This window comes from Necator americanus, chromosome X (assembly GCF_031761385.1).
Source record: "Necator americanus strain Aroian chromosome X, whole genome shotgun sequence".
Lineage (NCBI taxonomy): Eukaryota > Metazoa > Nematoda > Chromadorea > Rhabditida > Ancylostomatidae > Necator > Necator americanus.
Window position 1 is genome coordinate 12,301,728 of NC_087376.1, and position 23,386 is coordinate 12,325,113.

Below are 23,386 nucleotides of genomic sequence, written 5' to 3' on the forward strand. Positions count from 1 at the left end.
ATGGACAACATCGACGAGGAATATGACCGGCTTGTTGAACACCTTCACGACTGCGCGAGGAAGGCTGAGAGTTTTAAAACCACCAAGAGACGCCTGTCTCTTAAAACTCTTGAGCTGATACGTCAGCGTGGAGCAGCACGAGCCGCAGGGAACCAAGAACTCACGTCCGAGCTCGCAAGGCTTTGCAGAGAGGCGATGAAGGAAGACCTTAAAGAGAGAAGAGCAGAAGTGCTGGCTGAAGCTGCAGAGGCGGGGAAAAGCATCCGCTATGCCCGTCGAGACTTCGCCAGTCGCAAGATGAGGGTGAGTGACTCCGGAACCCAAAGGGAACAGCCATTGCATCGAGAAGGGGGATGGAGAAAATCATCTACAACTTCTACTCTGATCTCTTCGACAGCCATGTCCACTTGCCTCCTCATCATCTGAGGGAAGATGGACAAGTCATTCCAGAGGTTCTCTCGTCCGAAATACGACATGCTATCATGTCGGTAAGAAATCGTACGGCACCCGGTCCCGACAGAATAAGACCAGAACACCTGAAGAGCCTTCCGCCAGTACTCATCAACACCCTGGCGAGGCTCTTTACACGTTATCTGTCGGAATGCAAGGTTCCTAAACAGTGGAAGACCAGCAAGACCGTGTTGTTGTATAAAAAGGGAGATCCACATGACATCGGCAACTATCGTCCAGTCTGCCTACTGTCCGTCATCTACAAGCTCTTTACAAGAGTAATCCTTATAGGATTGAAAAAGTCTTGGATGAAGGACAGCCATGCGAGCAAGCAGGGTTTCGAAAAGGATTCAGCACGATTGACCACATTCACACTGTTTCGAAACTCATCGAGGTATCACGAGAGTACAAGATGCCGCTCTGTCTCACCTTCATCGACTTGAAGAAGGCCTTCGACTCAGTTGAGACGGAAGCGATCGTGGAAGCCTTGGACAACCAAGGCGTCCCTACTCAGTACATAAAGGTACTTCAAGAGTTGTACAGTAACTTCACGAACTTCCGCCATTCTACAAGAATATCATCATTGACGTGAAGAGGGGGCTCCGACAGGGTGATACAATTTCACCCAAAATATTCACAGCCACCCTCGAGAACGCAGTGCGAAAGTTGGAATGGGGCGACATGGGAGTGAAGGTTGATGGTCGGCAGCTACACCATTTGCGCTTTGCTGACGACATCGTACTGATAACACCTAGCATCAGCCAAGCGGAACGAATGCTGACCGAATTCGACGAAACATGTGGATGCATCGGTCTTCAGCTGAATCTACAAAAGACGATGTTCATGCGGAACGGATGGGTCTCGGATGCCCCATTCACGCTCAACGGAACGAACATATCCGAATGCACCAGCTACGTTTATCTGGGTCGGGAACTGAACATGATGAACGACCTGACCTCCGAGCTGGGCAGGAGGAGACGAGCGGCTCGGGGAGCGTACAAGAGCATCGAGGATGTAGTGAAGAAGACCAGGAACACACGGCTCCGTGCTCACCTCTTCAACACCACCGTACTTCCTGCTTTGACCTATGCTTCGGAAACCTGGGCATTTCGCAAGCAGGAAGAAAACGCGGTGAGCGTCATTGAACGCGCAATTGAGAGAGTGATGCTAAGAGTATCCCGTTTCGCGCAAGTGAGGACCGGGATTTGAAGTTCTCTCCTACGTCAGCGATCGAAGATTAGAGACGCCGCTGCGTTTACCAAGGAAAGTAAAATAAGGTGGGCCGGACACGTGATGCTCTTTAATGATAACCGTTAGACCAGAGCCGTGAGCGACTGGGTTCCCCGCGATATTAAGCGCACTGCAGGAGGACCGCCGACCCGATGGTCAATTTCTTCACGAAGTCCTTCAAAGAAAAATATGATGCTCGTCGTGTCCCACGCGAAAGGAGGAACCACTGGGCTACTCTGGCACGCGATCGGGACAAATGGAAGAATCACTGGTTCCCGCTCGACCAGTTCGAAGATCAACGGGAGTCAAGGTGATCAAGGTGAACGCGGGAATTTGCACCCTATCTCGGATGGTTCTTTTTATCCGAATGATACAATCGTATCATTCGTTCTCGTGATCGATCCGTCAGCGGTCTATGCGGTTCGTATCCGATCCAAGGTGAGCATTCAATGTAGTCGCTAAATTGATGATTGAAAAAGCAGTCATGGAATTTATCTGCTTAGTTCTGGACAGACTTGGTCGTTTAAATTGTGAATTGAATCGCTCATTTCAGGCTCTGATGAAAGCGATTTTGCCAAAACGTTTGCCAATAAAATTATTTTACAATCTTGGGTACAGCTCATTAAAAATCAATGCGATGTCTAATTATACCGAGGTTCATTGAAAATCTAACCTTTCAATAGCTATGTGAATGTTTTGTGATGCAAACGCTCTATAAAAAGCCACCCAAAGTATTCCTCTAGGTCTTCTTATCACGAAGTTATTCGCGATCTCTCAGACCTAAGTAGTGCATAGAATCTAAGCTTTTTTGGTCATTAAATTCCAACAAATTATTTTACTTTTAGAACTTTTAAAGTGGTGAGAACTACGTATAACTGGAATTCTTCATCTTTTAGCTTAGGCTTCAAGTTTCTAACTCTTTCGCAAAAATTTGACTCAGCGGGGTGACGAACTTGCGTCGTCCCATTATTACATTGTTAGCACGTTATACATTTTCAAAACAAAATGTTGGGGCTTCCATACTGTCCTACGCCTGAAACTAGCTGTAATATTTTGTAATTTATGTAATTATTTAACATTATTCATTACAATATTTTGTAATGTATCTAATACTGACTAAATTGATAAATAGTAATTAAGTAAATTGATTAATTAATTAAACTGATTAATTAAGTAATTATCTAACACGCTACGTAATATTTGTCCTGGTTATGATGCTATCCTTCATTCACTACTACCCATCGCTCACTCCCTTACGATCTCGTTTCCTTCCAACCACCTCTCTTTACAACTCCCGATGGGAAAATCCCATCACACACTTGACCGTGGTACAAGGACTTTTTTTTATGAACTCAGTGCGCTGATGTTCAAAATACGCACCTAGCAGATGGTTGTCGTCGGAATTGATGCGAGCGCGAAGACAGGTTTCGAACAACAGTCCGACATACTTGGAAAATGCTATTATCCTACTAAACAAGCGTCAGACAACGATAGCCGTCTGATTGAGTAGATGAGTCTTATTATTGCTTCCACATTTGAGAAGAATCATCAGCGTCATCAGCTCAATTGGCAAGAGAAAATCCCTTTATGCCAGAAGACTTCAGCTCGACTGCGATTTCACAATGAAATTCCCTTTGTCGGGTATCCGAAAATCCAGAGCTGTATGGGAGATCGTGTTCACCACTGCCCAGTCCTTCTCAGCTTGATGTTATAGTTCCACAGAAGTCGAGGAGATCAACCTCAACTGAAGATCGACATGATCTTAGGCGGCCCGCAACTGCTTAAGCCGTGTTCACAGCCGGAATTGTGGTGCGCACTTGTGGTTTATGATTTTTGTGAATATCGACTTCAGGAGACGCTGATCAGAAAGTATTAATAGTCACCAATTGGTAGAGCCTCAAATCCGGTTGTGAACTCTTAGGGGAGCTTTGCACTAATGAGGTTTGATGCATAATGCATACGTTGCAAAAGGCTTTGATGCAAGCTTGAGTACACGATGCAGTTGCGTACTGCTTTATACAAGTACAGCAACGTCGTCGACATTCTCTAGATCTCGATCAATTACGTCTAGGTGGTGCTAATACAATATCGACGGACAGCGGCCAACTGTCGCACGGTGTCATGGATTTCAAGTTGAACACGCCACTGTACTATGTTTTACTTCATTTACAACTTCAAGAACTAAAGTACATCTAGTTGTTGTTCGAATCGTACAGTTGTTCGTCGATTCATGTTATTTAGGCGAACGACGCTTCGTGGCATTCCATCGGCGCGAAGCGCGTTGAGAAGCAGCCATCACATAATACGGCTTACTCGTTGCGGATTGTTGCTTCGCAGTATTTCATAAACCTGTCCAGGATGATCGACTCCTAAATCCTGTACTTAACACAACAGTAGGATTCATCGGTAGTTCCTAGGAAACCTAGACGGACAACTTCTTGAAGAGGGAATAATGATAGCGTGTCGTCACGGGTCAGGTATGCTTTTCCCGATCCATATTGAACCGTGAACTTCTTCCTTTCAGTTCTTATTGACTTTCAGTTAACGAGACTCTCCGAGATTTACTGGTGAAATTCAGCCAAAGGTGTGCATATATCCTCTCCAGATTTGTACGTTTGCCTTACCGACACCTCTTTGGCAGTGTTGAAGACCGGACTTCTAGCTGCTAAACTGTTCTAGTGAAGCATAGACTTTCCCTTAGTTCAAAACTCCTCTGCTTTTTTTCAAACTTCTTCGATCTTGCCGTCCATTAGATTCCACGATCATTTGACCACGCAGCGTCTTTCTTAAGGACCAGTAGCGAAGGCGTGTAGAACCTGGTTCTTGTTCTTTCAAATGCAGAAAACCAACTTCTCTTCGACATTAAAACCAAGGGAGTCCTTTTTACTTCTCCTGGATAGAGTTTATAGAGTAGTTTGCGTAGGAGAGCTTTTTTTGCACTCAACCTGAAAAAATAAACGAAGGAGTTTCGTTTTGCACTTTTCGTCTGGACGATAGTTAGAGTGGTGTGCGGGATCTCAAATAGCTCTAGATTTCGAGCACATTATTGAGGAACATTCTTCGTCAGAACACAGTCGAGATGAATCTTGAATGTTACTAACTTCCGCTCTCCTCCAGACGTTTAGTGATCTGGCTAGTACCACATGAGCTGATGTCGTCGGCGGTTCCTCTTGAACACGGAAGCAATGGTGGCTCGGTAACTTGGATACCAATTTACTGAGTTCATATTGAGATCGTTTTTGTTGTAGTCTTCAGCGTTTGCAAGCATAAACGACGTTGATCCAAATCCTTCTAAGTTTTCGTAATGATGCCTCGTAGTTTTCGCGCACTTTCTTACCTATTTTTCATTAGCCTCAGTGCAGTAAGTAGCGTATTCTTTGGTGCTGATAAGGAGCTCCCTCATGTGTGTTTAAGCTGTAGTGAAGCGAGCGACACGCAGAGGTAATCTGGACGAGAATCTTATTATAATTCAACCGACATTGTCAGACACTTCAACGTGACGAAACGGTTAGTCGTCGCCAAATTTTACATGCCCTTCAAGACATTTGACCTATTTGGTTATGGGATTTGGTGGCTTGCTAGACAATAACATCGTTTGGGAAGCTCACACCGCAGAACTGTGCAAGGCATATAACTTCTCCGTTCCCGGAGCGTACACTCGGAGGCTTGATTGTGTTCAAAACAAGCAGAGCCAAAGTGAGTAGGTAGCAATCAGACGCAGCCTACGAACGCACTGCTTACTTCTAGAATAATATATACACCAATTGTCCCCTATTTCACGAAATATATTAGTCGGCTAGTTTTCTGCTGTGTACTTAAAAAATGTTGCACACTTGTTGCTTAACAGAGAAACACGTCGACGTCCATAAACGTCAAACGACTTTGAAATGATCCATCACGTTGGCGCAACCCACTGATTGATTGATTACTGCCAGACACTTTATCTTTTAAAAACAAGATAATATTAGCTATTGCTATTAGGTTTGCTGCAAGCACAAGCATATCCATTACAGTTTCATAGTTTCTTTAACACACATTGATGATAAACCGTCGATATATTCAGCATGCGTGTCTATCACAGTGTTCCATATTTTCGGTTCCATAGGGTTACGAATTCCTGGGACTAGGAGCTGTGGGGAATGAGACAAAAAGAACAACTCAACAACGAAATTGAGGTCAGTGAAAGGATTGAAATAGTCTTTGCTTCAGGGAATGGGAGGCTTGGGGAACACGGTGGATGGGGACTGTTTTCCAACCTACGCCTCAAGTTGGGGGATGAGTGGCCGAAGCGACACGCAGCACTCGTAAACTGTTAGAGCTGCTGTGCTTAGACTTTGGCGTCGATTTTCTGGTTGTCGGGTAGCAGTTCCCACCGCAACATTCTCCGAAAGTGCTGTGCACAGATGTCCCGTGTGTGGCAAGTCGTAGAAAAGCGGAATTTCCTTCGTCGAGGGAGTGGGACCAGTTGCAGACTATAGCGTGACCTCTCGCAACCACTCAAGATGACGTCGGTCCATTTGCATTACAATTCACTACAACTGAGACGCAGCGTTCCTATAATGTCTTTGGCTAAGAAGCTTCTAGAACCGCCTAGTTTTTACTTGTGCTCTCAGGAAAAAAGGTATGTCCTAGCTTTCAAATGTTTTGCAAAGTGTAAAAGCAGCCAACCTAGTACATGTGAAGATTAAGATCACTCGTAAATTTACCTCAGCGGCTGAAACGAGTAAAATGAGATACTACGCAAAGTTATATAAATGTACTTGTGCAGTAAACAAGGAAGCGATTGGTTTGCTCCTACTTTGGGGAGATTCATTGCATCTCCTGCGCGCTAGCACGTACGTCACGAAATAGTTTCCATAGGCATTTTGAAAACAACCAGGCGGACGTTCTGCTGCAAACGAGTAGCGCCTCAGAAAGCACGTCTTTCGTTCTTCTGGAAGCATATATACAATCCTGTTCGGTGTTTCAAGAAAGTTCTGTAGTCGTCTCTCTTTTCAGGAGATCAGTTTGACGATGGCTGTGGTTCCTCTACTCCGTCGAAAGAACTGTCACTGCTTCAGCCAGATCCTTGTTTTACCGTTGTGAGTGGAAACGAAATAAAGCCGCCAACTATTAGCGAGAAGAAACCTGTGGGCGATATTGTTTTACCAAAAACTCAGCTTCGACAAGATTCTTTATCTGACTTGATCACACCAGACAAAATATTGTTCCATAGCAATGGAACAGGTAGCCCCTTGAAGGTATGTCCTTTTTATTTTGTTCCAATGTTGAAACAATGTTGAATTTTTAGTTACAGGCGAGATGTTGTGATATTAGCTTAAAATAAAGGCGAGTGCTTTGAGATATGTAAGATCGAGTCAGTGTATCAGTTCTTAATTTTTACTTTCCAGCAAACTTTCACATTATAATTCCTCATGTTTTGACATATACTAGTAAACATTAGAACTGTAAATTCGTTCACTTAGCTCAAAATTTGTACACCCAGTCTTCCACAGTCGTTTTCTAATCTTGCCACTATTTTTAACTTTGTTGTGTTATGAATAATCTTTCATGTAATCCGCACTGTCATAATCCATGAAAATCGTAGGAGCTGTCATTATCTTGGCCCTGGGCTCTTTTGACTAAAGGTGAAACGGACTGGAAATATTTTGCAAATGATGGTGTAAATTACATGGTTTTATGTCGTTTGAGCGTATTTTTATGCACTTCAGAAACATTCTTAACGTGAGCAAGCCTGTCATCCTTGAATGAAGCCAAGTTCATCATTTTCGCATAGAGACTGACACAACCATCCACTGTTTTTCTTGTCAGACTTCGTCTGAGATTTCGAAGAGAACAGGTCTGCATGTACGAAAGGCTTGTTAGAAGGTGTGATCTATGTTAACCATTACACTGTTGACGAAACTGTCGCTTCGCTGCTCAGTAGATTTTTATTCCATCAAATAAAGCCTTTTTTGATGCAGTACCTTGTGGTTCGGATCATCTAACGTTCCTTAGAGCTAGCTCTGGTAATTTATGAGATGTACACAATTCTTTCTCCCGTATATTAGAATTTATATGGGACCTTGTGGTCAAATTCACGGACAAAACTCCACACTAAGCTCACATTCCGGAAGAAAATCCATCCCATTGGTAGATTTGTTTTATCAATCGTTAGAAACCCGCTGCCAATTAGGCTTAGCCGAGTCTGTCCCTGTAGAGTAGGCTGTTCGTAGAGCAGAGCAGGCACATCCCGAACTCATTATGATGATTTAACTCCGCTTATCCCACTTTCTATGCACTGACACATGAAATTTGGCGAAGGAGGTTATCCGCGAATATCTGCGAGACATGTATCCAATGGATATGTTGGAAGAGACACTAACATGTCTCGACGAAGCTACGTTCCAGTCCTTTATGGAGATGCGCTATCGTCTTAGATGCTCTCCTTGCTATATAGACGCAGAGAACTACACAATTGACTTACTTACTTAATCGGCTGGTTGATGTCATCGCCTGACGCGATTACCCGCTTCTTCGCCGAGGTGTGTCGTTCTTGAACATAGCTTTTCACAACTTTCTCGATCTTCTGCGAGAAGTTGAACGGAATCGATTCATTCGTCGCTCTTTCCTATCCTGCGAAACCTTACGTCTGGCCTGAACTGCCTATCCACGCTGAGTGTCCTCAGGTCCTCTTTCACCACCTCAGTTCAGAACTCCCGTTTTCGGCCAGATGGCCTCTTCCAGCTTGAACCCAACAAACTCCTCTGAATTCGTTGAATAATGCAATCTGCCGGTTTCCTTAATATATGACCAAAGAAGCGAAGACGATTTTCTGTAGCCACATTCGATGGCGATGCAGGATGTTGATATCTTCCACGTATTATCCGTCGGTACAGCACACCGATTTATTAAAGATCTTCATTTTAGCTTACACTAAGCCAGAAGTAGTCAAGCAGCCGTCTAAGAAGCTTCCTTTCCGTCGGAATCAGGCCTCTCCATCACCGAGATGGTGCTGCTCAAGTCTCCGATCCGTACATCATGATGGAGCGAATTGCGGAAAGGTAGACTCGCAGCTTGACTTCGTTGGTGATGGGGGTCGAGCACAGGCATTTCGGTAAGGAATTGAAAGCGGAAATGGCCTTAGCGCATCTTTGCTGAATATCTTTCTCGTAGCTGCCGTTGTTCTTCAGCATACAACCCAGGTAACAGAACTCATCGACGAGTTAAATTGGTTGTCCGTCCACCGTGATTTCCGTTTGAGGTCTCGAAGAGATCCATATTTGCTTGCATTTATCAGGGCGTAGACGTAGTCTATAGTTGCAGCCGCCTCCGATACAAGGTTGACAACATGTTGAAGTTTCGTACTGCTTTCCGCGAATATAACAACATCGTCGGAGTACTCGAGATCAGTCAAGAGGCACCCTGATGGTGCTAAGACGATATCGGCAGGATACTGATCGACTGTTTTTCGTATGATGTCGCCGATAACGAAGATGAATAGGAAGGGTCCTGCCGCTGTCCCCTACCACCTCAAATGGTGTTGTAAATCCGGCTGGTGTTCGAACTGCAGCAGTTGTTAGTTGATTCATGTCATCAAGCAGACGAAGGAAGTTTTCTGGTACTCCATCAGCCCGGAGCGCGTTGAGAAGACGGCTTCGAAGTCTAGATAGACTAATTGCATTGGCATCGAGTACCGCTGCCAGATTTCAATCACTCTCTTGACGATTAGCACCTGGTCAACTAATGATCGGCCAGGACAAAAGCCAGCTTGCTCGTGGCGCGTTGTTTCTTCGGGATGCTTAATAATTCGGTCCAGGATAATCCTCTCCAAAACGTTGTACGTAACTTGCAGCGAGGGGATTCCTCGATAATTCCGAGGGTCCGTGACAAATAACTTCTTGTGGAGGGAAATTACGACAGCGTGTCTCCACGAGTCGGCTATCCTTTCGTCTATCCATATTAAACGGATGATCTTTGTCATTTGATGAATCTTAGACGCTGGAAGATATTTCAGCATTTTTGCTCTAATCCCGTTGTCTCCACCAGATTTTCCTCTTTTTTTGCATACAGTCCAGAACCTCTGACTCGGTCCATGGTTCCTCGTTCACCGCGTATGTCGGCCTATGAACGTGCTCGGGTTCAGGAGCTGGTGGCGTTTGCCGGTTCAGCAAGGTCCTGAAGTGATTCCTCCAAATTGGAAGGGTTGCTTCATCGACAGCCTTTTCAGCGGCAGTGTTGAGGACTGGAGAACATCTTTTCATTTTGCGCTATACTGTTTTAGTAGAGCGTAGGCTTACCGCGGATTCCTGTCCTCCCACGCCTTCTCAAACTCCATCGCTCTTGACGTCCACTCGTTATCACGGTCTTGTTGCAGTTGACGACGCAGCTTCCTTCTAAGACGCTTTCCCTCGTTGAAGTCACCAGCGCTGCGTGCGACACATACAGAATTGTACGTGGACTTTGTTTCCGCAGGTACAAAGGCAAACTTCTTCCGCGGCAATAGAACCAGGAGCGTTTCCCTTGCAGCATCCTGCATGCACTTTGTGAAGGAATCCGCATCGCTAAGTTTCTTTCTGGTCCGTACTTCAGCATGAATAGACACACGTTGGCAGAATTTTCTTCTGCATTCATCGTCTTTCAGACCTGCCATTTCAATTTTCAGTCGAGGAGGAACTTCTCGGTTTCTCTTGTGGAACCGTATCTTGAAGGTGAGAAGAACTGGACGGTGGTCAGAGTCGAACGCGACGTCCCAAACAGCTCTGGATTTTCGGATATGGGGATATTCCCTGTGGGATATTCCTCGTGAGAACGTAGCCGAGCTGAAGTTTGAGAGTCCTCATCTCACGCTTGCGCTGCTTTTCAGGCGTTAAAAGGTTGAACCCTGCCACGTGAGCTGATGGCGTCGATGATTTCTTAAACGTGGATGCGATGAAGAGGTCCGTCTATTCACGTAAGTCAACCAGACAACCACCGTTGTCCGACGTGCGCTCCGCTGGATTATACCATTTTCCTAACACATCGGATTGTTGTTGGAGTCCCATCTTCGCATTTGCGTCGATTCCGACAATGACCACCTGTTGGCTGGGTATTTCAAACATCAACATTGATTTCATTATGGAAGGCGTCCTTACTGTTGGTTTCAGCGGTTTCCGTAGGTGCGTGGGCACTTACGATCCAGAGTTTACGTCTTCTGCGATCCCGCAGTCGTAGAAAGGCGCATCTAGACGATGTTGAGCCAAATTCCTTCACCAGGTTGTTGTAATCGTTCCTCACAGCTATAGCGCAGCCACCTACTTTCTTCTCATCAGCATCGCCGCAGTATATGGTGTAATTTCGATGCTGATGATCCCTCATGCATGTTTCCTACAGTGCAGCAAACGGCACGGAGAAATATCGCAAAAGGCTACATACGGCGGTTGGTTGGAGTTCCCTCGACAGTGTTCGGCAGTTCAGCGTGACGGAACGGATGGTTGTTGCCAAAGCTTCCGTGCTCCTTTCAGGCAGTTGACATTCCACATCGCCGAAGGTCATGACCTTTCAGGTTTTGGCGATGTGCAGGACGAAAACACCCTTTCCAATGTATGGGAATCTTTCGCCATAAAACAGTGCGGGTTACATAGCTCGGTTTAGTTATAGCAGGGCCACCACGAGCAGGTAGCAATCAGACTTGTATACGTGGCCCCACTACACAACTACATGGAAATTTGAAAAGAAGAATTCATTGTCGAAATTACTGAGTCAAATAGAGCAATAAGGAGAATATCTACAAATTACGATATACATATAGTAGTACGGCATTTAGAAAAAAAAAAACTACTACTTAATATTACATGACGTATCAAGTTGTGTGCTTGTCCACTAGGATTGAAGGAGCGAGCCTTGTCTAGATATCGTCCCCAGGAAGTTTACATATCTATCCAAAAGCTATCTTTCTCTTTCTAGAGCTCGGAAATGCAGAATGTCTAAGGCACTTATTTTCTATCCATACGACCAGGACCACTTTTTCCGTTCCATATTTATTCACCTGTTTCAAAACTGCCAACACCATTCGTAAGCTTCACATAGAGATCACTTGGGGTGCAGAAAAATTGTTGAACTTACACGATGTTGATTATCCTCATTCCCGTTTGAGAAGAATTTTTATGATGCAAAGTGATCCCAAATTTTTCACTAGCAACAAGAGAAATTTCCACTCAAAATGTGAGTAAAAGGTGAACCCTTTAAAAAAATGTTTGTGAAGTTTTTCGTTGAAAACTTAGAGATTCAAGCGAGAGTTTCATCAGTAAATTCAAATAAATGTCTGATTTTCCGATACCCGTTTTGTAACTCGTGAACTATATCCTAGTATTTTCGAAAACAATATCCCGTGATTTTTGATGGATGCTGGTAAGTAGAGCCAGCTCTTTAGGTTACACTACGTCGCTAATTGTTCTCTTAAAGGCATCACCCCACGAATCTGAGGTGGTGCAGATTTCAGGTGGAGTATTCGTATACGGGGTCGTAGATTATGGGGAGGAGGGTGATTCCGTCCATTTCTTCCTAGTTGCCGTAAAAAACGGCCCGGAAGATACGGCTTCATTCGTTTTGGCGCACCATTTTGTACAAGAGGTTCGATTGGAGCGCGCCAGTCTTGTGCGGCGCCGCATTTTCCGGGCCGTTTTTTACGGCAATTAGCAAGAAATGGACGGAATCACCTCCCTCTCCGTGGTGATCTGGTGCAAGTTTGGGGACGTTACAATTTTCGATTTTCAGGAGAGAAAACATTAAATAATCGTTTATCAATTGATTTTTGCCGCTACTGTACATCTTTCAGATTTCAATTTATTCATCCTTAAACTTAGTTTAGTATGCATCTATTTGAGGTTCTTCTTCAGATGCTTGCATTTCTCCATGACTCAGTGTTTCCAAGAGTTAATTTTTATACTACTTAAGAACAAGAGTATTAAAGGCATCACCCCACGAATCTGAGGTGGTGCAGATTTCAGGTGGAGTATTCGTATACGGGGTGGGAGACTACGGAGAGTGATTCCGTCCATTTCTTGCTAATTGTCGTAAAAAATGGCCCGGAAGATGCGGCACCGCAGAAGACTGGCGCACTCCAATCGAACCTCTTGTACAAAATGGTGCGCCAAAACGAAAGAAGCCGTATCTTCCGGGCCGTTTTTCACAGCAGTTAGGAAGAAATGGACGGAATCACCCCCTCCCCATAATCTACGACCCCGTATACGAATACTCCACTGGAAATCCGTACCACTCCAGATTCGTGGAGTGATGCCTTTAAGGAAATGATCAGTGTTTGCCTTGCATCGCACCAATGCAATGCAAGGCAAACATTGATCATTTGGTTAAGAGAACAGAGTGAACGATGTTATCTGTTTGCCTCGCGAAAGGAATTAATCACCGCCAAAGGTGAGAGTGTCCCCCTTCAGCTCTTGCATTTGCGTTGAAAGTTCCATTCAAATATTCCAAGGGGTGTCTGTAAAAATGAGTATAAGCCATAGATGAATTTTGGGGCAAAAACAACTTGCCACATCTTACAGTTTGCTAATTACGAATACATGATCTAAGTAGTCGTAATTTAACCTTCAGTTGTCACGTTTTGTTCTTTCCATTATCTTCTGTTTCTGCCATTTGGCGAGCAATCGCTTGATATATCTTCATACACGACAAATGGATGCTCCAAAACACAGTCGTACCGTCAGTATAGTGATGAGCATCCATTGGACTTGTAACTCTAAGATATGCCTGCTCTAAGATATGGAGATTCTCTGAAGACAAATTGTCGCAGGTGTGGGTTCCTAATGATACGCACCCTGCAGGGTTCTTTTAAATGTTCGAATCCTTACAGTTCAGTTCGAATCCTCGCACTCTTCTTGAAATTCCTGCCATTTCGATAACACTCTTTATCGAGATATATGCCAAATGTCCACGAAATTTTCTGTCTTTCACGACCAATTTTTAAAGACTTGGAAAGGCGGCATTCTGCATCCTTTTCGGGTTGTGTCACCCTCGAACATATCCTTGCCTCTCCTATTTGATCTTCACCTAGAGCTCTCGCATAATCTGCGAAACGTTACATCTCTGTTGAACTGCGTATCAACACCAAGTGTCCTCAGGTCTTCTTTTGCCGCATTTGTCGAAAATTGTCTTTTACGTCCAAGGGCCGTTTCCAGTTCGAGTCTGGGAGTAGAACATCTTGGAAAAGGGATCGGACGGTCTCATAACTTGACTAAAGAATCGAAGATAGTGTTTTGTGACTACTTCAGAGGACCGGGCAAGATGCTTATATTTTCCATGTGTGATCGGCTGGAACACTATATCCACTGCGTAAAATTCTTCATTGTGGCATACCACTCATCAAAAGTAGCCTAACAGTCACAACTTTCTTCCCAATTAAGCCTCTCCATCACTGTTGACGGTGCTACTCAAGTCTCTGGTCTGTACATTATGGTAGTGCGAATAGCGGATAAGTCGTGTTGCAGCTTGACTTCTTGAGCGATGGGGGCAACCACAGGCGACTGGTCATGCAGTGTTGAGTTTTGGAGTTTGAATGCCAAATTAGCTTCAGCGCATCTTTGCTGAGTATCTCTTTCGTGTTAATCATCCGATTCCAGCATACAGTCCAAATAACAGAACTAATCCACGACTTCAATAGTCCGTTCTATCTGATTCCCGTTGAAGTTCTCGACTAGGCTCAATTTAGCTTCCATTTGTCACGATGGAGTCGCAGTCTTTAGACCGCAGCTAATTTCGATACATGGTTCAGAACAAGTTTCAACTCGAAGCGAATATTACTCATCGTCGAGGTACTCGAGATCATATCAAGTAAGGGACGTGAAGATGGTGCTAAAACAACGTCAACGGTTTACTGCTCAATTGTTCTTCGCATGATGTCATCGACGACAACGTTGAACAAAAAGAGCCCGCTACAGCCTCTTGTCTCTCTCCAGTTTCCACTCTGGCTGGTGAAGTATCTGGTTAGTCTTCAAACTGCAGCGGTTATTCTTCTGTTCATGTCGTTAATTAAGCGCATGATCTTTCCTGGAAATTCATCGGCGCGAAGCGCGTTGAGAACGCGGCCTCGATGAGGAGAGTTGAAAGCGGCTTCGAAGTCGAAGCTAACTGCATAGGCTTCGAGTATCGCTACCACGCATCGAACCTCTCCTGACAATGAACATCTGGATGTTGATCGACCATTGCAGAAGTCGGTTTGTTCATCGCGTATGGTTCCTTTGCGATGTTTGATAAACCAATTCAGGGTGATCCACTTGCACGCTACACGCAGCAGTGATATTCTTCGGTAATTAGCGGGTAATAAATAACTTATTGTGGAGTGGAATTGTTGTAGCGCGTTTCCGCGTGTTAGGTATCCTTTTCTGGATCCGTGTTGGACGAATGATCTTTGTCTTTACACGAATCTCAAGAGATTCAGATTTCAACATTTCTCCGGTTCTCAAGTCGTCTCCGCCAGATTTCTCATTCTTCATCTTTCGTATACAAAGAAGAACCTCCGACTTGGTCGGTGGTTCCACGTTGTATGTGTCGGTCCATGAACGCGGTCGAGTTCATGAGCCAGTGGTGCTTGCCGGTTTAGCAAAGTCTTGAACTGAGCTCTCCAAATTGGTAGGGTTGCTTCACCGACTGCCACTCCATTGGCAGCGTTGAGGACTGGAGAACATTATTTTGTCGCTATACTGTTTTAGTAAAGCATAGGTTTCCGCGGGTTCTTGACTTCTGATTTCCTGAATACGGAGCAAACACTTTGATTCTTTCAGTGGTTTTTCGCTGACGGCAGTCTATATTAGTCGTTGGACGACGATTGAACAATCTTTTTCTTTCGATTCAGCAAGGTGTTGAAGTGTATCCTCTAGATTGGCAAGGTCGCCTCACTAACAGCGTCTCCGTCGGTAGGACATGCGAACATCTCTTCATCTTGCCACTATTCTGCTTTAACAGAGTATAGTATATAGTATAGTATAGCTTTCCTCGAGTTCGTGTCCTCCCACGCCTTTTCAAAGCCCTTCGTTCTTGACGTCCATTCGCCCTCACCATCACGTTTCACCTGATGCAACTTTTCAGACTCTCCATTTGGGTAATGTAACCAGTAGTACGGTTGACACATACGAAATAATAACGACTACGATAACTTGGTCTCCGCAGATGCAAAGGCAAACTTCTTTCCCTTCGTTAAAATTGGGAGTTTCTTTGGCACCGTAGTGAATACATTTATTGAAGGGGTAGCCGTCATTCACTCTCTTCTCGGTCTGTAATCCAATATTGACCAACATCCGTTGACGGAACCTCTTTCTGCATTCATCGTCTTTCAGACCTGCCAAGACGAGCTTCGGTTAATGTGGATCTCACTGACTCGTTTTCTGGTACCGTACCGTTAAGATGAGGAAAACTATGCGGTGCTTTATTGCTAGAACATAGTCGAGTTGCAGTTTAAAGGTTGCATCTTCTGCTTGCGCTGCTCTTCTGGCTCTAAGGTTGTCAACTGACGTACGCTGATGGCGCAGATGACTCCCTTTATATGTGGAAGCAGTGATGGGAACTATCTGCTTGTAAAGATATGCCAAACGGTTTCCGTTTTCCGACATTTGCTTACGGCGATGGATAATATCATCTTCTACTCTCATGGGATTGCTGTTCATATTTGCATTCGCGTCATTTCCACCAATTGCACCCTGCAGGTTTAGTATCTTGGACACCAACATATTGAGTCATCCATTATAAACGTCTGTTATAATCTTCAGTGTTTTTCGTAGGAGAATCATACTTACTATCCAGAGTTTGAGTCCTCTGCGATCCCGCCGTCGTGCAGAGAAGCATTTTCAAAGTTGATCCAAACTTCACCTGGGGGGAACGGTCAAGAGGTACCCGTATGATGTGCCGTCGCGTATCCAGGAGGCTAATGTGCGTCGTTAATTGCACCGTGCGTCTCCTGATACCGTCATAATCGCTACAGTAGCCTGATTGCTCCTGTTGTGCTACGTCCTCAAGACGCCCCGTCCACGCCACCCTCCCCTCCCATTTCGTCGCGTCTACCGCTCTTACGACGATTTTTTTCGTCTCGCCCACAGCTCTTATGATGCGCTTTTAAAATCGAACGGAAAGGAAAGTACCTGGTATTAGATGTTGTTCGAAGGTCTGCATAAAGTGTGCTTGTAAGTTAATATAAAAGAAGGAAAGAATGAAAGAGGTTTGTATAAGTGATATGCCATTTAGAAATGCGAGTGAAAATGAAATTATCCTGTTTCGACTTGTTAGGTGGAAAACACTCATTCTTCTCTGGGAATGCAAGAGATGTTTCAAAAAGTTCCACTGATCGGTGTTATGCTATCTTCTTTACTTTTTTTCGCTTTCTAAGGATTTCCTTTTGCTTATCTAGCTGGCTAAAACTGGCATCCAACGATTAACGAGGCGCGAATAATGTCTAGCAGACATACACTGTACCTAAGGGAATATCTCGAAGATACACAGGTCTCTGTTCGCCACTAATTCACCTAAGCTGTCATATTGGTTTTATGCAGAGAATAGGTAGAAATGAAGCGATAAAACGCTGTTGAAAGATTTTTGAAGAACCACACAAAGTTCTATTATATGAAACTGTATAAAACGTACAAGCAAGTATTGAAAAATTTGACATGCGCTCTATACAAACATTATATTTATGTAAAATTTTGAAGAGGTAAAATGTAGAAAGGAGTTTAAAGAATGTATACAATGTAACAAGCGCATAAAGTTGCTTTTATTATAGCTGCCGCAGTTGAAAGTTGAAAACGAATTCGTTGAATGGCATCGTGACAAACACATACTTATGCACTGCTAGTTTATATATCGAAGACTTAGGGCATGAAATGTGTTAAATTATGAGATGTGTGAAAATATCTGCATGTTATTCTTTTCCATGGAGCATCTTTTTGAGATAATTTTTACTTATGTAAGTTATATTGGATAGAAGGATCTACTTCTTCTCTTTTATTCCCAATAATATGCTCTTAGTTCACTATATCCGTGCATCAGGATTAGCTTCGGCAATTCGTTTTTCACTCCAGCTTTCAAAATTCGCACTATGCACTGCCTCGTCGCACGCGGTGTTGATTAGAGAGCAATAAGGGGCGGGGTCTAGATGATCTCAGGCGGTCGCGGAGGATGTCCAGCTGATGGAGGGGCAGCCGTGATTACGCGGATGCGCGCGGTGCTGAAGGAGGGGGGGGGGGGGGGTCAGGAGCGGTTAGCCGGTTCTCACGGGTACCTCTTGTCCCGCACCGCGATATCAGCATTCCCCGTTTGCTGCATCGCAGGAAATACGCATCGGATGCCGCCCCGTCACAGTATCGATAACCACACTATCATTGCGACGATGCTAAGGAGAGGAAAGTAGGATGCTATGTAATAGTTGTGAGGATGACTCCAACAACTTGGTGAAGGGTGCGGGACAAGAGGTACCCGTGAAAACCGCTCCTGACCGCTCCTGACCTAACTTCATGGGAGGTCAGGACTATTATATAGCAACCTATGTAACCTCTCCTTAGCATCGTCGCAATGATGGTGTGGTTATCGATACTGTGATGGGGCGGCATCCGATGCGTATTTCCTGCGATGCAGCAAACGGCGCATGCTGATATCGTAGCAATCTGGACAGAGCGGCTTGTTGTAGCTGAATTGACAGCGACCGAAACTTCAACATTACGAGATGGACGTTTGTTGCCAGAATTCCATGTTCCACTCAGGTACTCGAGTCTGTACACACGGCCTCACGAAAACGTAGCCAATATTTCTTACTTTTATATCTTTTTTTTTTCCTCTAAAATCTCGGCTTTATTTGGGCAGGGTTTGCCGAGCAACATAGAAAAAGCCATTTTAAAAGTATTGTTTCGCGCGAAATTTGTCTAATGGTTGCTCTTGATTGGTTCCCACTAAAATGATTATCTTCTCTTACAGAAGGAATTATCTCCAGTGTTTTCGTCAGGCTTTTCTTGATATATAAACGATTCCGAAAGATTGACCGGTATGCTAACTGTCATTATGTTATTTTGATTTCGTTTTAGTTCTCGTCATTTTCGTTAGCCCCGTCGTTTGATATAGTGACTCTTTCTTTAGGATTTTAGTTTGTAGAGACTGCATTTCTGCACCACTTTTTTTGTGTACTTGTGCATCATTAGCATTCTTGGTGATCGTGGTCTTGTTAGATTCCGTTTCAGTTGGTATAATCTTTAATTTTGTTCTAGGACATACTTTTATATATTTCAACTTGTTGGGATTGAGTTTCGTCGCTATGTTTCTCCTGTAATACTGCATGAGTATAGTTTTTTTTTCTACCGATGTGATACTAATCATGAACCTTCACAAGGGAAAAATGGGCAGAAATACCTTTAAGCTAAAATCTAGAAGCATTTTTGGAACAAAACTGACGAAGAAGGATTTCTCCTAGTTTTCTCTTTCAGAGAAGTTAAAAACCTAGAACTTCATCTTAAAACCTTGAACTTAATGGTTAATAATTCATTATTCTTTAAAGTCTCTAATAGTTTTCACCACAAAAATGCTCAATTTGTGTGATAAAAATGGACGTGTTTTGTTAAAGAAGTTTGTTGTGCAAAATGTTTTGATTAATATACTGTGGGACCTCTTTTTTAAATTTAAATGGGAACAATTGGAAACTTTAGTCATTCTTCGAATTTTACCTATCTAGGTTTTAGGAAAATCAGACTACTTAGAAAGGAGAAAATTTGCATCTGGGGGATTTGATGTAGAACTTTTTGACTCTCGAGATATACGGCGAAGATTTACTCTTTCAGAGTACAGACTTCAGAATTCTCAGGCATCCATTTTTTAAATATTTGCTTCTCATCTAAATTTCAAAAACAAAAAAAAAGAACAAAACTGGAATGTCGTTTGAAATACTAATTCAGACCCTGTCCATGGTCGACTGTTCCTTGAATCTGGGCATGTTGAATTTGTAGCTGCGTACTAATTGACACATTTTGTTGAGCAAGACATGTTTCTTAGAGGCTTTTTCTAGGCTTGTCTAAACCAATTCTCGAAATGATTATTTCACGAAATTATTGACGATTTTCTAAAACTGACATCTACACAATCTATGCGTCTTTGGCCGTAAACTGTAATTAAATTCACTCATAATATTGGTATGCTCATTTTCTTTGTGCAGCTATAAGTTTTTTACTTCACTGCAGTAATTCTAATCCAGGCGGCAACGAATCCTTCAGGCACTTCCTTCAGGCTTATTGGGAATATGGCACAAGGCGTGTAGTTAAAGTCAATTTTGAAATAACAACAACAGTGAATTATATAAAAAGATAGTAGTCATTGTTCGAACTACATATATAAAACAAAGGATAAGATAGTTCAAATCTTATCGTATTACAGCTGAACTGGAGCGGTCAGATCAGGTGACAATATTAATAATCTCATCTTCACTAGAATTCGATTAATCTTAGTCCTTGATTTCATTACGTAATATCTGCAGGAGATTAATTCAGAACTTTTTCCAAACAAAAATATGCGACGTCAATATAAATGTTGCCTTTCCAACATTGTAGTTGCCAATGGTGAAATAGGCCAGCCTTGGTTGAGGTGCGAAAATAGCCGGGCCGCGGAGTCAGATAGAAAAAAAAATCTCGAATAGCTTTGGAAACGATATCATTCAACTAAAAATGCTGTGGCGAACTCAATTTTTTGTAAATCAAGGAACACAGTATTGAAATAATTGCATAAAATTTAATAGTGAGCTTCATACTCTTCCTTTCTATGGAATGTTATGAAAAGAAGGTGTTATAATAGATCGAGAAAATCTATTCAGAGAAAAACAAACCTTACAAACTAATGTACATTATCTGTTTTAAGCGTTCTGCTTAGGTTCTTTCTATTTGAACTCTGTTCTGGTGATTAACGGAGGTGCAAAGTAGAGATGAAATGAAAGGAAAAAGACGAAAAGTGAGATTTTCAAACCTTGCGATACCATAGCGTACGAGCGGGGTTCGTCTGTCTGTATACAATACAACTCTCGCAAAATTCAGGAATAGTTGTGCTCAACCGCGGTTTTATAGGCTGTTTTGACAAATTCTTTCCTTGCAAGAAACGTTCAAAGTAAGGACGAACCGCTATTTTATACAACAATTAAAATGACTAAAAATGACGCACAAATGACTAAAAAATAACAAATCAACAATTTCAAGTACTTGCCTACAACAATTTCTTGCTGTTCTGACCAAATGTGAAGGTTTGAGTCTCTGAACACTTTTTCAACTATAACCTTAGGCTATGTTAGGTCCCAATTATTGCTTTTTGGCGCATATTTGGCGTCATTTTGCTCCTTTCTCAACAATATGTCGGTTTGTATAGATCTCAAAGAGAGGAATCTAATGATGTATAAGTTGTCCTGATGTTTCCATTTTGTGAGCAGTTATGAGCAAGCGACGGTGGCCGACGGTGCCGCACCGTCACTCACCGTCGGTTTTTCAATATTCATGCGGAGTATTGTATGTCCTAGAACAAAATTAAAGATTATACCAACTGAAACGGAATCTAACAAGACCACGGTCACCAAGAATGCTAATGATGCAGAAGAAACACAAAAAAAGTGCAGAAATGAAAGTTCTGCACAAAAGTAAGGTGCAGAAATGCAGTCTCTACAAGCTAAAATCCTAAAGAAAGAGTCACTATAGCAAACGACGGGGCTAACGAAAATGACGAGAACTAAAACGAAATCAAAACATAATGACAGTTAGCATATCGGTCAATCTTTCGGAATCGTTTATATATCAAGAAAATCCTGACGAAAACACTGGAGATGATTCCTTCTGTAAGAGAAGATAATCATTTTAGTGGGAACCAATCAAGAGCAACCATTAGACAAATTTCGCGCGAAACAATACTTTTGAAATGGCTTTTTCTATGTTGCTTGGCAAACCCTGCCCAAATAAAGCCGAGATTTTAGAAGCGATTGTTCTCGAAGCAGCGCGGTTGCGGAATGCTAAAGATGGACGGGGCTAGAGGAAATTCCATGCTATAATAAGGGCTTTTTGATTTCTTAGCGACAAGTGAACAGCAGTGAACATAATATATATGTTATGAATACATAGTAGTTAACATATAGTATGACTATTTGTTTCTTCATGTGGAAGAAAGGTTAGTAACTAAACACAGTAGAAGAGTTATTCCTAAAAATGATTTCCAGTCAATCCACGGCCCGACCAAAAACTCAGGTTCGCTGTTCCGCGTCCCGTTTTGATTTTGAGAAGTTTACATGAGCAGTTGCGCTTCAGAGTTGTCATTTGGCTGCACCCGGAAGCCACCATCCAGCTGTGCCCCGCACTCGCTTGCGACTAGATGAAACCCGTGATGTTTCGTATTCTTCCGTTTTAGTTCATGAACCAAAACGTTGCCTTGGTTGCGTCTCACTTTTGTTGTCTTCTTTGTCTCGTTATCGTGAGAGGTGCATATGGAGTTAAATGGAGGTGTGAGAGAATACTCCCAGCATATTTTGACTGCATGAAAAGTGTATTTTTGAGCGAATTTTTGTACTGCTATTTCTCTATTCAGTATTGCAGATGATGAATAAATAGATGTAACAGTTATGGAGATATACAAAATGGCTACGACACATTTCATTGTTAACGTCACATATTTATTTTCACAGATGTTGGTTGATTCGCACATTGAATTTTCGAACAACGATGGTTACCATGGGACTTTTCTTCTGTCTCAAGGTCGAATCGACACCGATCTTTACAACCTTCCTTCTACTGGTTTAAGCGTCAGTGATCTTTTTATTTCATCAGATTGGGAAATTCCTCGTTGAGCTCCGCTATATCTGAAAAACCGCTACTGAACGATTTTCCGGCATAGTAAGAAATAATCCAACTGAACCCATGACGGTCGTTTGATAAGTTTTTGGAGAGACAACCACCTTGTTGGGGACTTCAAATTTGTAGTAGATTTGATCGATTGTTATTAATTCTTACAGATACCATCTAGTTTTTAATCGACAAGGGCTTTTTACCGAGCTAAGACTTCAACTTTTTGAACAGGAAGAAGTTGCCATATGAGCTTAATCCGGAGAATAAGGCTGGCCAAGCAAATAGTTGAAATTTCAACCTGCTTTTGCCATTGATACCTGTGGGAAAGCGCGTTGTTTCGATTGAAGAGCATTTTTAGCTTTAAACGACTAGCAATCTGAATTGTGTGTCGCTTCTGGCCGAAATTTGGCTGGAAACGGTTTTAAAGGCAGCGTACCACGAATCTGAGGTGGTGCAGATTTCAGGTGGAGTATTCGTATATGGGATGGGAGACTACGGAGAAGGAGGTGATTCCGTCCATTTCTTGCTAATTGCCGTAAAAAACGGCCCGGAAGATGCGGCGCCGCACAAGACTGGCGCGCTCCAATCGAACCTCTTGTACAAAATGGTGCGCCAAAACGAATGAAGCTGTATCTTCCGGGCCGTTTTTTTACAGCAATTAGGAAGAAATGGACGGAATCACCCTCCCTCCGTAGTCTCCCATCCCGTATACGAATACTCCACCTGAAATCTGCACCACCTCAGATTCGTGGGGTGATGCCTTTAAGGGAGGAGCTTTCCATTCACAGCATCACCAAATGAATTGTGTCACCACCTCTTTGATATTTGACGAGAGCTTATCAAACGACTCTATCATATTTATAATTAGTACGTTGGAACAATATTCACTGGAATTGTATGAT

The 23,386-nt window shown here is 43.1% G+C and overlaps 1 protein-coding gene across 4 annotated transcripts; it reads left to right on the forward strand.

The window, feature by feature from the left end:
- On the forward strand, nucleotides 1–22,486 carry RB195_022593 (uncharacterized protein; the record flags this gene model as incomplete). Of its 4 annotated transcripts, XM_064209768.1 has the most annotated exons (10): nucleotides 1–303; nucleotides 360–700; nucleotides 742–973; nucleotides 1,045–1,581; nucleotides 1,768–2,118; nucleotides 2,234–2,292; nucleotides 5,222–5,376; nucleotides 6,679–6,920; nucleotides 22,325–22,394; nucleotides 22,467–22,486. In XM_064209768.1, the coding sequence occupies 10 exons, from the start codon at nucleotides 1–3 to the stop codon at nucleotides 22,484–22,486; spliced, it is 2,310 nt and encodes a 769-aa protein (XP_064065646.1). The 4 variants fall into 4 exon arrangements, with proteins under 4 accessions (XP_064065646.1, XP_064065647.1, XP_064065648.1 ...); XM_064209766.1 differs by lacking the exons at nucleotides 1–303; nucleotides 360–700; nucleotides 1,768–2,118; ... (2 more) ...; nucleotides 22,325–22,394; nucleotides 22,467–22,486 and having other exon boundaries at nucleotides 863–973; nucleotides 2,234–2,344; XM_064209767.1 differs by lacking the exons at nucleotides 1–303; nucleotides 360–700; nucleotides 742–973; ... (1 more) ...; nucleotides 1,768–2,118; nucleotides 2,234–2,292 and having other exon boundaries at nucleotides 5,241–5,376; nucleotides 22,325–22,486.
- Nucleotides 22,487–23,386: the final 900 nt, after the last annotated feature.